This window comes from Tachyglossus aculeatus, chromosome 5 (genome assembly GCF_015852505.1).
Source record: "Tachyglossus aculeatus isolate mTacAcu1 chromosome 5, mTacAcu1.pri, whole genome shotgun sequence".
Lineage (NCBI taxonomy): Eukaryota > Metazoa > Chordata > Mammalia > Monotremata > Tachyglossidae > Tachyglossus > Tachyglossus aculeatus.
In genome coordinates this window covers 61,724,566-61,737,950 of record NC_052070.1, presented here as the reverse complement: position 1 = coordinate 61,737,950, position 13,385 = coordinate 61,724,566, and the positions used below count along the sequence as shown (strand labels likewise).

Here is a 13,385-nt window from a genome sequence, read left to right as displayed (position 1 = left end):
GTGTGGGTGGCCAGCGAGGCCTGGCTGCTGTCCCGCCTGGTGTCCTCGCTGCGGGGCATCTGGTGGGTGGGCCCCGTGCTGGGGTTTGCCCAGCGGGGCGCGGAGGTGCCCGGCTTCGGCCGGTACATGGCCAGCCGCCTGTCGCCCGCCCAGAATCCGTCCCCCTGCCCGGCGGCCGCCGCCGTACCCCCAGGGTGTCCCCTGTGCGGGGCCGTGAGCCTGGAGGACATCTCTGCCGAGCTGCATCAACAGCAGCCCTTCTCCGTGTACTCGTCCGTGTACAGCGTGGCGCACGGGCTGCACAAGGCGCTGGGCTGCACCGCCCGCCGCTGCCAGGACCGTGCCATCCAGCCTTGGCAGGTCAGCCCCAGCCGAGGGCCCCTCAGGGAGGGAGAGGGTGGACAAAGGGGTGGAGGTGAGGGGCGGCCCCGATCTCATCTGGAGACCCCCGCCCATGGCATTCCATGAATTGTGGATAAAGCAGGGCCTGGGAGTGAGAAGGACCTGGGTTCTAATTCCGGCTCTGCCGCTCATCTGCTATGTGACCTCGGGCAAGTCACTTCACTTCTCCGGGCCTCCTGGACCTCATCTGGAAAATGGGGATTAAGACTGTGAGCCCTATGTGGGACGGGGACTGCGTCCAACCCGATTACCTTGCATCAATACCAGTGCTTGGTACCATGCCTGGCGCATAGTAAGCGCTTAACAAATCTCCCAATCATTACTATTATTATTCCCCCTGCTGGGCCCGCTTCTCTACCTCTTCGGGTCCACCCAAGGCCGAGAGACCAAGACCGGGGCTGTGCTTTCTCCATCAAACTGGCAGTTCTTCTAGGGCACCAGGGACCACTTTTAGGGGAGCTGGAGGGACTGGAGCTGAGGGCAGGGCAAGTGCTAATCCGGGAAGGCTTCCCAGAGGAGGCTCTCCAGTGATGTGCCACTTTTCTCACGGCTGCCACCGCCCGGAGCCCATTCTGGGGCCCTATTGCCCTCCCCACATCCTGGGGTCCCTCCTCACTTCCCCCCTGCCAGCTCCTGAACCAAATGAAGAACCTGAACTTCTCGGCGGGGCCCCTGGAGATGCAGTTCAATTCGGCCGGCGCCGTGGAGATGGGCTACAACCTGCTGCAGTGGACGTGGAGGGGCGACACGTTCATCGTCAAAGAAGTGGGCTCCTTCCACGGCCGGCTGGTCGTCGACAGATCCCGGCTCCAGTGGCAGATGTTTGGGGGCCAGGTGTGCCGGCCCAGGGGATGAGGGTGGGCGCCGGGGTGGAGGTCCCCGTCCCGGGGGTGGGGCAGGAGCAGAGGCGGCTTACCTGGATTCCTGGGGAGGCCCGGAGCGGGAGATGACGAGGTGCCCCCCCACCAAGCAGGGGGTGCACAGGTGACGTTGCCCCCTCCTCCCCAACCCTCAGGAACCGGTGTCTCGGTGTTCAAGCCAGTGTGAGGAGGGTCAGATCCGGAGGGTGAAGGGCTTCCACTCCTGCTGCTACGACTGCCTGGACTGCAAAGCGGGCACCTACCGCAGGGAGAGAGGTGAGCCCAGGGCCTGGGGACACGGGTTTCCTTCCCTAGATTCCGCCCACCCCAGGGTCCCCCAGGACTCACCCGAGGGGGACGGTTGGTGGGGGTACGCCGTGGGTGTGGGGGCGAAGGAGGAAGTGGGGTCCATTTCCCATCGCCCGCATCCTGATGTCCGCAGCAAATGCACCAGCTAGTGCCCGCTGCCCTACAACCCCCGAGTCCGGGCCCCACTCCGGGTCTCCGAGGGGAGAATTCAGAACCCACCCCGCCTTGGGCAAGGTGCCACACTGGGAGCCCAGGCATCCCCACCTCACGGGGGGCTTCCCCCGGGTGCCCGCCCGCAGACAACCTGGCCTGCCTGGAGTGCCAACCGAGCGAGTGGTCGCCGCCACGCAGCACCCGCTGCTTCCCGCGCACGGACACCTTCCTGGCCTGGGGCGACCCGGCGGCCGTGGGGCTGGTCCTGCTGCTGCTGCTGGAGCTGGCCCTGGCCGGGGCCGCCCTCCTGCTCTTCTGCCGCCACCTGGGCAGCCCGGCGGTGGAGGCGTTGGGGGGCCGCCTGGCCTGCCTGTCCCTGCTGGCACTGGCTCTGGCGGCCGCTGGCGCCCTGCTCTTCCCCGGGCCCCCCACGGCCCGCCGCTGCCTGGCGCAGCAGCCGGTATTCCTGCTGCCGCTGACCGCCTGCCTGGCGGCCATGGGGCTCAAGGCGTCCGAGCTGTTCCTGGGCTCCGAGTGGCCGGCCCTGGTGGGGCCGTTCCGCCGGGCGCTGCGGGGCGGGCGGGCCTGGCTGGCCGTGGCGCTGGGCGTGCTGGCCGAGGGGGCCCTGTGCGCCGGCTCCATCGCAGCCTTCCGGCCCCGCGTCACCAAGGACACGAGGACCCTACCCACGCAGACGCTGATCCTCTGCCGGGGGAACACCTGGGTGGGCTTCGGCATCATGCACGCGCTGCCGGCCACCCTGGCCTTCGGCTGCTTCCTGGGCACCTTCCTGACGCACCAGTCGGGCCCCGGGGGCGGGCTGGCCCGCGGCCTGACCTTCGCGGCGCTCACCTACTTTGCCACGTGGGTCTGCTTCGTGCCGGTGTACGCCAACGCGCCCCGGACCACCTGGACGGCGCTGCAGATGGGCGCCCAGCTCTTCTGCGTGCTGGGCCTACTGGCCTCCTTCTACCTGCCCCGCTGCTACGTGCTGCTGCACCCTCCGGCCCAGCCCGGGGCCTGCGGCACCGAGGGGGCCGGGCAGGGGTCGGGGGAGAAGGAGGAGGAGGCCCAGTGAACCCTGTCCTGTGAGAGGTGTCTAAGTGGGTGCCCAGGAGTGCCCAGATCCTGAGCGCAGGACTTTCCCTCGTAGGATGGGGGCCCGGTTCCCCACCCGTCGCCTCGGGGGCTGCCGCAGAAGCGCCCATCCGGCCGCGTCTGTTTGACAACTGACCATCCTACCCCCAGAGACAAACCGACCCCCCGGGGTCTCGTCCTTCCCTGCCACAACCCCTGGCGCGGGCAGACTTGGGTCCTCAACTGTAGAGTTTGGGGGAGGGCTAGTGAGCGGACTCCCGTGCCCGAAACAAAGGGCAAAAGGCCAGAACCCTCCCTTTCGCCGCCACTCAGCCCCTCCCCGGGGCCGCGAGAGGAGAGGCAGGACTCGGATCCATAAAATTAAAAGCTTTTAGTGTTTAAAATAGCATTTACACAGAAGCAGTTATATATTAACTATACAGACACGGGGTCGATCAGTATCTACAGCCAGGACCTGGCAGGGCCAGGGGTCGGGGGCTGGGGCGACAGGTCTCCCCCACCCCTAAGGACCCGCCCAGGTTGCCCCTGCCGGAAGGTGACAGGTGTCAGTCCCGGAAAATGCAAAAGGGGGAAATCACCCCGGGCCTGCCTCGCTTTTCTCCCCTTCCCCGGGGGTGGTGTCTCATAGGTAAGTGGGGAGCCCCCCCCACCCATTCTCTAAAGTGCCTGTGGCCGCCCCCGTCTTGGGGGGAAGAAGCATCCTTACTGTGTCGCTGCGAATTCTACCCAGAAGCCCATGGCGGAAAGGTGTGGAAATTTTGCCCAGAGCTGCCACTGGGCCCTGTTGTTCGCACACGGGTGGGAAACGAGGGGTGACCCCTCCCCAATCCTGCCCCCAACTCTGGAGGGGCCGTCCCGGTGGCCGCGCTCGTCCCCGCTCCCGGGGAGACGGAGAGGCCGAGACGGCTCCCTCCACTTACCTCCATCGCGGCCCCCGCCCCCTCCAGCCCCGAGCGGGAGGATTTGGAGTCTCGACCTGGTCGCTCCCTGTCAGTGCCGGGTCGACTGTCCAGCAGCTGACCCGGCTCCACCTGCCCGCCCAGCTCTCCGCGGCCCTGGAGGCGGATGGCCTTTGTCCCTCTCCAGATATCGGCCATCTAACTAGCTCCGAGGCCATGGGTTGTGCTGCTTGAGATGGGCAGGGCTGGTGGCGGGGGGACGGAGACAGGGTCTTTCCCTCCTCCCTGCCGCTGCAGGGGCCAGCCAGGGCGGTTGACCAGATGGCCAGCGCCCTGATAGGCCTGGAACAATAAATAAATAAATAAGGTCTCATTGTCATGATGCAAGGCTGGGGGTGGAGTCGGTCAGCCTTCCCCCCTCCCACCGGTCCGGCCTGGAGGGAGAAATCCAGAGGCCAGTGGTGTTGGAGGCTGGGTGCCCCCGACAGGGCACCCTTCCCACCGGGATGCAAGAGGGGGGCTGTACCACCTGCATCAACCCCTCCATCCTGTTCCCCCAGCTCCTTATTCTTGGAGGGCAATGCCCCTGTGGGAAAGGAGCTTCCCGTGACTTAGCTCCCCTGAGGCCTGGAGTACCTCCTCCATTCGATTAAACCCGACCTGCCCTCTGGCGCTTAGAGATCCTCACACACTGAGCCGGCTGGTAAGAGCACAGCTAGAGTGAGCCGATCGGCAGGGAGCCGGGGCACCTGGGCAAAGGCCCGGAGGGTCCCAGCAAACGAGGGGACTTGGCACTACTGCCCTCGAGGCAGGGTGGTTTGCTACCCGCAGCGAAAAGCAAAGGGGCAGCGCCGATGACTTCAACCAGCTTCTCCCGAGCGCTCGGCTGGCTGCCCCCAGACAGACTGAGTCACGGTAAGGGCCTAAGGGTGGCCCTTCCCGCCGACGGGGGGAAGAGGCGAAGACGGTCGGAAATGGGGCGTCCCCGCCGGAGGCGAAGCGTCAGCTCTGCGTTTGGGGCCGGAGTCGGGGCTACCCCGCCAGCTCACATAATGTCCACGAAGAACTCGCACGGGTTGCCCATGGCCTTCTGGAAGGACTGGCGGCTGCCCGTGAGCTCCGGGGGGACGGAGGCGAGTTCTCGGGCCTGGACGGCGGCGGCGGCGCAGGCCTTGGGGCCCGGGTAGGCCGGGAGGCCCTGGGGGTCGGCCTGGCCGCGGCTGCGGTGGCTGCAGTGGCTGCGGCGGCTGAGCTGGCTGGCCGGACGCTCCCGCCGGACGCTCCGGGCCGAGGGATCCGAGTCGCTCCCGCTGCCCGGCGACTTGAGCTCCTTCTCCCTCCCGAGCGGCCAGCGGCCGGTCTCACTGGTGCTGCGGGCCGAGCCGCTGCTCCTGCTCCCTGCGCGCCCGAGGGGGCAAGGGGCGAGGGGGAAGGGGAGGTCAGCTCCATGACTCCCCTGACCCCGGGCTTCCCCCTCCAGGGCGGGTGACCCCCTGGACCACGTGATCCCCCAACCCCGCCAGGTCGGCGTGAAGGAGCGGGGCCCAGGGGCAGGGACGGAGCGCGGGGAGCGCCAAGCAGCCGCCACGACACGGGGAGGGGACGCATGCGGGGCCGCCATCCCCACACCCCCGAGCAGGGAGGACAGGGGGAGAGGGGATGAGGGGGCAGAGGGGATGAGGAGGCGGATGGGATGAGAGGGCAGAGGGGATGGCCCCCCCAGGGAACGACCCAAGCGGACCGCCCCGGCCCTCGCCCCCTGCAAGACCGTGGGCTTCGAGGGCGGGAGACTGAGCTGTAGCTATGATTTTATTCATTCTGATGGTATTGACACCTACTTGTTTTGTTGTCTGTCTCCCCCCTTCTAGGCTGTGACCCGCTGTTGGGGAGGGACCGTCCATGTGGCCGATTTGTACTTCCCAAGCAGTTAGTCTAGTGCTGTGCACACAGTGAGCGCTCAATAATAATAATAATGGCATTTGTTAAGCGCTTACTACGTGCAAAGCACTGTTCTAAGTGCTGGGGAGGTTACAAGGTGATCAGGTTGTCCCACGGGGGGCTCGTAGTCTTAATCCCCATTTTACAGATGAGGTAACTGAGGCCCAGAGAAGTTAAGTGACTCGCCCAAAGTCACCCAGCTGGCAGTTGGCAGAGCCAGGATTTGAACCCATGACCTCTGACTCCAAAGCCCGGGCTCTTTCCACTGAGCCACGCCGCTTCTCTGCTGCCGATCTGTACTTCCCAAGCGCTTAGTCTAGTGCTGTGCACACAGTGAGCGCTCAATAATAACAATAATAATAATGGCATTTGTTAAGCGCTTACTATGTGCAAAGCACTGTTCTAAGCGCTGGGGAGGTTACAAGGTGATCAGGTTGTCCCACGGGGGGAGCTCATAGTCTTAATCCCCATTTTACAGATGAGGTAACTGAGGCCCAGAGAAGTTACGTGACTTGCCCAATCGTAATCAATTGCCCAATTAATCAATCAATCGTATTTATTGGGCGCTTACTGTGTGCAGAGCACTGGACTAAGCGCTTGGGAAGTACAAGTTGGCAACGTATAGAGACAGTCCCTACCCAACAGTGGGCTCACAGTCTATAAGTCACCCAGCTGGCAGTTGGCAGAGCTGGGATTTGAACCCATGACCATGACCTTGTACTTCCCAAACGCTTTGTCTAGTGCTGTGCACACAGTGGGCGCTCAATAAATACACAGTTGGATGAATGAGGAGCCTGGGCGGGGCGGGTCACGACGGCCCTGAGGAGGCCAACCAACATGGCGGCGCCTCCCTCAGGCCCTCGGGCCCAGGCGGCCTCCGCCCCACGTGACTCCGCGGGGAAGGGAGGGGGCCGAGGGCGCGAGCGCCTCGCGGGGCATGCCGGGGGCTGAGCGCGAGCGCGCATGCGCCGTGGCGGCAGCTTACCCCGCCCTCCGCTAGGCCTCCTCAGTCTAGCGCTTGCGCAGGACGAAACAAGGGAACAGGACCGGTTACGTCACGCGCCGACGGGCGCGCGCGCGCAGTGGGGCCGCCCCGCCCCTCCCAACGGTCGCCCGGAGCCCGTCGGGACCGCGCATGCTCCTCCCCCCACGTGCCAAGGTTGCCCTTGGCCTACAGGCCCGGGAGGGCAGAGGATGAGGGGTCTCTTCCCCTCATCCCTACAATCCATCTTCTCTGCCAGGGGGAAGGGGGGGTCCCAACTCCTACCCCACCCTCTAGAGGGGTTGTGCCCCTCTAATAAAAATAGTATTTGTTAAGTGCTTACTATAATAATAATAATGATGTTGGTATTTGTTGAGGGCTTACTATAATAATATTAATAATGTTGGTATTTGTTAAGCGCTTCCTATGGGCCCAGCACTGTTCTAAGCACTGGGAGGGGATACAAGATAATTGAGGTTGTCCCACGTGGGGCGCACGGTCTTCATCCCCATTTTACAGATGAGGGAACTGAGGCACAGAGAATGATAATAATGATGTTGGTATCTGTTAAGCGCTTACTATGTGCCGAGCACTGTTCTAAGCGCTGGGAGGGGACACAAGGTAATCGAGGTTGTTCCTCGTGGGGCGCACAGTCTTCATCCCCATTTTACGGATGAGGGAACTGAGGCACAGAAAGTAATAATAATAATGTTGGTATTTGTTAAGCGCTTACTAGGTGCCAAGCACTGTTCTAAGCGCTGGGAGGGGATACAAGGTAATCGAGGTTGTCCCTTGTGGGGCTCACCGTCTTCATCCTCACTTTACGGATGAGGGTACTGAGGCACAGAGAATAATAATAATGATGTTGGTATCTGTTAAGCGCTTACTATGTGCCAAGCACTGTTCTAAGCGCTGGGAGGGGACACAAGGAATCGAGGTTGTCCCTCGTGGGGCTCACTGTCTTCATCCCCATTTTACAGATGAGGGAACTGAGGCACAGAGAGTAATAATAATAATGTTGGTATCTGTTAAGCGCTTACTATGTGCCAAGCACTGTTCTAAGCGCTGGGAGGGGACACAAGGTAATCGAGGTTGTCCCACGTGGGGCTCACCGTCTTCATCCCCATTTTACGGATGAGGGAACTGAGGCACAGAGAAGTTAAGTGACTTGCCCTAGGTCACACAGCTGACAAGTGACGGAGCCGGGATTAGAACCCACGACCTCCCAAGCCCGGGCTCTTTCCACTGGGCCAAGCACTGTTCTAAGCGCTGGGGGGATACAGGATGATCAGGTCGTCCCACGTGGGGCTCCCGGTCTTCATCCCCGTTTTACAGACGAGGGAACTGAGGCCCGGAGAAGCAAAGTGACCTGCCCAAAGTTCCACAGCTGACGAGCGGCGGAGCCGGGATTCGAATCCACAACCTCTGACTCCCAAGCCCGGGCTCCTTCCGCTGAGCCACGATGCTTCTCTCACAGCCCCTCCACTCCCCAGCCTGGCCTAGCGTGGGTGGCTCGGCCTAGCCGGGCCCCGGGCAGCCGGGGCGCCAGCCCCCCCCTCTGGGTGCCCCCCAGCCCCCCGAGACCCCGGGTGGGAAGCACGAGGGGGAGGCAGCGGAGGGGGGAGACAGAAGCAGGCAAGCAGGGCGCGGGGCACGGCAGAGAGGGGGGCACCGGCAGGGCGGGCCTCACCTTCGCTGTGCTGGCTCCCCGCGCTGCCGCTGCCGTAGCCGAAGCCGGGGTCCTGGTAAGCTGGCGGGAAGCCCGGCGGGGCCGGCGGGTACTGATAGGGGTAGCTCTGCCCCACGGGCCAGGGGGCCGCTGCTTGAGGGAGGGGGGCCAGCGTGTCCTGATCGCACGTCCCACCGGAGCCATTGTTCAGGTTCAGGGCGGCCATGTCTGCGGAGAAGCGGGGAAGGTGAACCGTGGTGATGAGGCGGGCATCCCAGGCCCGGCCGCAGTCATTCATTCATTCAATCGTATTTACTGAGCGCTTACTGTGTGCAGAGCACTGGACTAAGCGCTTGGGAAGTCCAAGGTGGCAACATCTAGAGACGGTCCCTACCCAACAGTGGGCTCACAGTCTAGAAGGTCGGGGGTGTCGGCCCAAGCCACAACCCGCACCTTCCCCACCATGAAATGCGCTTTCCATCCTCTGGTTTGCCAAGCCACCTCCTCCCCTATTTTTGCAATGCCACTTCCTCCTGGAAGCCAGAGCGCTTAGTACAGTGCTCTGCACACAGTAAGCGCTCAATAAATACGACAATGAATGAATGAGACACCTGATCACCCTGTAACCTCCCCAGCGCTTAGAACAGTGCTTTGCACATAGTAAGCGCTTAATAAACGCCATTATTATTATTCTCTGGGCCTCAGTACCATCACCTGGAAAACGGGGATGAAGACTGTGAGCCCCCCGTGGGACAACCTCATCACCTTGTATCACCCCCAGCGTTTAGAACAGTGCTTGCTACATAGTAAGCACCTAATACCATCATTATTCGCCTCCCCCCTCAGATGGGGAGGGATGTGGGCTCCTCTCTCTGCCTCCACGGAGCCCAGGCCTGGAAGTCAAAATAATAATAATGGCATTTGTTAAGCACTTACTATGTGCAGAGCACTGTTCTAAGCGCTGGGGAGGGATACAAGGTGATCAGGTTGTCCCCACGTGGGCCTCACAGTCTACATCCCCATTTTACAGATGAGGGAACTAAGGCGCCGAGAAGTGAAGTGACTTGCCCAAGGTCACACAGCAGACATGTGGTGGAGCCTGGATTCGAACCCATGACCTCAAAGGACCTGGGTTCTAGTCCCAGCTTTGCCACATGTCTGCTGTGTGACCTTGGACAAGTCACCTCACTTCTGTGGGCCTCAGTTACCTCATCTGTAAAATTTACCTCATCTGTAAAATGGGGATGAAGACCGTGAGCCCCACGTGAGACAACGTGATCACCTTATATTCCCCAGCGCTTAGAAAAGAGCTTGGCACGTAGTAAGCACTTAATAATAATAATAATGATGGTATTTGTTAAGTGCTTACTATGCGCAAAGCACTGTTCTAAGCGCTTACTATGTGCAAAGCACCTTTCTAAGCGCCGAGCACTGTAAATGGGGATTAAGACTGTGAGCCCCATGAGGGACAACCTGATCACCTTGTAACCTCCCCAGCACTTAGAACAGTGCTTTGCACATAGTAAGTGCTTAATAAATGCCATCATTATCATTATTCTAAGCACTGGCTTCCATCATTATCAGAGAAGCAGCATGGCTCAGTGGAGAGAGCCCAGGCTTTGGAGCCAGAGGTCATGGGTTCAAATCCCGGCTCTGCCACTTGTCAGCCGTGTGACTTTGGGCAAGTCGCCTCACTTCTCTGGGCCTCAGTTCCCTCATCTGTAAAATGGGGATGAAGACTGTGAGCCCCCCGTGGGACGACCTCATCACCTTGTAACCTCCCTAGCGCTTAGAGCAGTGCTTTGCACACAGTAAGCGCTTAATAAATGTTATTATTATTATGTGGGACAGGGACTGTACCCAACCTGATTACCTTGTATGTCCTGTCCCCCCCGCCGTGTTTAGATCAGTGCTTGGCACATAGTAAGCACTTAACGAATCCCCTAATTATTATAATCACATCTCCGCCCCCATCCCCAACAACCAGCCAGCCCCCCAACACCCAGAGGGGCCCGGGGCTGAGGAGGGGACTGCGACCCGTACTGCTGCAGAGGTCTCCAAAGACGTAGTAGCACTGCTCGGAGAAAGTGATTTTGTTGACCGTGTGCCTGAGGTAGCCGTGTTTCAGCATGCTGCTGGCGTACTTCCGGGCCTCCCTCCGGTCCTTGAAGCCCTCCACGTGGGTGTACAGCCAGTCCACCACATCCGCTCCTGTGAGGGGCGGCAGGGGTCAGTGAGGGTCAGCAAGGGCAGCGCTCCCTCCCCCTCTGCCCCTCGGGGAGGCCCCACTTTCCTCTCCCCGTCCTTGGCTGGGGGCAGATGCTGCGGGAATTTCTCACCGTGGGCAGGGAATGTGTTTACTGTTATATTGTGCTCTCCCAAGCGCTTAGTATAGTGCTCTGTACACAGTAAGCGCTCAATAAATATGACAATGAATGAATGCGTTCCAATCCCCCCCAGTCCCGTGCCTGGCGGACAACACCCCTCTCCTACCTACCCCAGCCTGCGTCATCCGTCCTCAACCCATCTAACTCCACCTTCCCCATCCCTTGAAGGAAGTCTTTATGTCTCACTTTCCATCCCTCTCGCTGCTCCTGCTGGAACGCAGGCCAATAACCACCAGATCACCCAGTGGATGCTCAATAAAGACTAGTCGGCTAGGGTCCCCGGGCCCTGCTTCTGACGGGGGGCAACGGGAAACGAAGCAGAACGGCCCTGGACCACCCATCTCCCTCCCGACCCGTTCCCAGATAGAAGCGGCTACGGCCCAAGGGGAGGGGACCAGGCTACAGAATAACATTCCTCTTTGCCCGCAGCCTGATTTCTTTAAGGCCTCGCCTGATTCCTCTCACTCTCCATTTACATGCAACAAAGTGGATCTGCTCACTTTATCTCTCTCCCCACCCCCTCACTTCCAGGCATATGCTACTCCCAACTCTTGTGCTTCCCAAGCGCTTAGTACAGTGCTCTGCACACAGTAAGCGCTCAATATGACTGAATGAATGAATGCCCTCCCTGCCGCTCTTCACCACTACTGCCCGTGTCACTCAACACACACAACTGTTGCAATGAGAAGCAGCATGGCCTTTGGGAAGCAGTGTGGCCTAATGGATGGAGCACGAGCTCAGGAGTCTAATCTCAGCTCTGCCACTTGCCTGCTCTAGGACCCTGGGCAAATCATTTTACTTCTCTGGGCCTCAGTTCCCTCATCTGTAAAATGGGGATTAAAGCTAGGAACCCCATGTGGGACAGGGACTCTGTCCAACCCGATTAGCTTGTGTCTACCCCAGCACTTAGCAGAGTCCCAGGTACACAGTAAGTGCTTAGCAAATGCCATAAAAAAAACAAAAACTGCTGCTGTGGGAAATATCTCAGATTAAACCAGCTGGGCCTTGTTGCCTGCTCTCTCTGGCTTCCTCAGCCCAAACGTGATCTCTGGCACAGTTGAGCTGTGGGCACCGATGGCTTTATGTCCTTAAAGCCTGCACTTTTTCTCATCAAATTTTAGTAGGGGGCAAGGATCCTGTCCTCTCCCGCTCTCTCTGTCCCTTCCCCCACCTCTCCTCCCAGCATTTAACACAGTGTGTGGGTCTGGTCTCCCCGTCAGACTGGCAGGCCCTCACGGGCCCCCTCCCTCTATATCCTTTTCTTCCACATCCTAGTGGAAGCAATGTGCCTAGGGGAAAAAGCACATGCCTGCAAGTGAGAACCCACTTGCCTGCTGTGGGGCCTTGGCCAAGTCACTTCACTTCCCTGTGCATCAGTTTCCACATCTGTGAAATGGGGAATATCTGTTCTCCCTCCTACTTAAAGGGTAGAGCCCATGATTATCTTCTAAGCACCCCAGCATTTAGTACGGTGCTTGGGGTACTGTACTTAAGTACCTCAAGAATAATAATAATTATTATTATTTCTCCCTCCACAGCAGCCAGCCTACTGAGTAAATCCTGTCGGTCCCACCTTCACAACATCGCTAAAATCCACACTTTGCTCTCCATTCAAACTGCTACCACATTAACACAATCACTCATCCTATCCCACCTGGATTACTGCATCAGCCTCCTCTCTCCCCACTCCAGTCCACCCTTCACTCTGCTGCCCGGATCATTTTTCTACAAAAACACTTCGGACATGTCACCCTGCTCCTCAAAAAACCCCAGCGGTTGCCCATCCACCTTTGCATCAGACAAAAACACCTCACCATTGGCTTTAAAGCACTCCACCACCTTGTCCCCTCCTACCTCAACTCGCTACTCTCCTACAACCCAGCCCACACACTTTGCTCCTTCTCACTGTGCCCCGAACTCACTGCCAACCCCTAGCCCACGTCCTGCCCCTGGCCTGGAATGCCCTCCCTCCTCAAATGCGACAGACAATGACTCCCCCCGACTTCAAAGTCTTACTGAGAGGCACATCTCCTCTAAGAGGCCTTCCCAAACCAAACCCCTTTCCTCTTGTCCCACTCCCTTCCACGTCACCCTGACTTGCTCTCTTTTTTCTACCCCACTCTCAGCCCCACTGCACTTATGTACATATCTGTCATTTATTTATTTGTATTGATGTCTGTCTCCCCATCTCTGGACTGTAAACTCGTTGTGGGCAGGGAATGTGCCTGTTTATTGTTGAATTGTACTCTCCCAGGCTCTTAGTACAGTGCTCTGCACACAATAAATGCTCAATAAATACGACTGAATGATTGAATAGATGAGTGAGTCTAGGTTAAAGTGTGGCTATGTGAGTCCCATCTCCCCTGATAGGCAGCCCCCCACAGGGGCAGGCGCTTTGTCTCTTCCCCCCTCTGTCCCCGAGGGCCTTGCCCTGGGCCTCAGCAGCCGGTGGTGGTTCCTCTGTGGCCCAGGCTGGCTCACCAATGACAGCGTTGGAGATGGTAATTTTCAGCCACATTCTGTCACGGATCTCCAAACCCGAGTCCGCCAGCTGCATCACCTTGACCACAGTGGCCATGTCGCTCTTCACGCTCAGCACCGCCTCCTCCATCTCTGAAACGCACAGGCCCAAAGCCTTACCTCCCTCCGTCCCAGCGTGGCACCCCCCCCCCCGGGGCCCCTGCCCAC

The 13,385-nt window shown here is 59.8% G+C and overlaps 2 protein-coding genes across 4 annotated transcripts in view; both read right to left on the bottom strand.

The window, feature by feature from the left end:
- Positions 1 to 549: 549 nt before the first annotated feature.
- LOC119928797 (translation initiation factor IF-2-like) lies at positions 550 to 2,465 on the bottom strand. Its single transcript, XM_038747313.1, has 2 exons — positions 1,054 to 2,465; positions 550 to 589 (listed from the first exon to the last, which is right to left on the bottom strand). The coding sequence occupies exon 1, from the start codon at positions 2,463 to 2,465 to the stop codon at positions 1,116 to 1,118; it is 1,350 nt and encodes a 449-aa protein (XP_038603241.1). The 3' UTR covers positions 550 to 589; positions 1,054 to 1,115.
- Positions 2,466 to 3,177: 712 nt separating this feature from the next.
- DVL1 (dishevelled segment polarity protein 1) overlaps positions 3,178 to 13,385 on the bottom strand; it is a 30,065-nt gene continuing 19,857 nt past the window's right edge. For 2 of the 3 annotated variants that reach the window (XM_038746459.1, XM_038746460.1), the window contains exons 12-15: positions 13,179 to 13,310; positions 10,354 to 10,521; positions 8,332 to 8,538; positions 3,178 to 5,119 (exon numbers count right to left, since the gene is read on the bottom strand). In XM_038746459.1, coding sequence (XP_038602387.1) covers positions 4,767 to 5,119; positions 8,332 to 8,538; positions 10,354 to 10,521; positions 13,179 to 13,310 — 860 coding nt within the window. In that variant the 3' untranslated portion in view covers positions 3,178 to 4,766. Of the gene's footprint in view, positions 5,120 to 6,644; positions 6,677 to 8,331; positions 8,539 to 10,353; positions 10,522 to 13,178; positions 13,311 to 13,385 lie in introns of those variants that run through there. The other variant, XM_038746461.1, reaches the window with a different exon arrangement.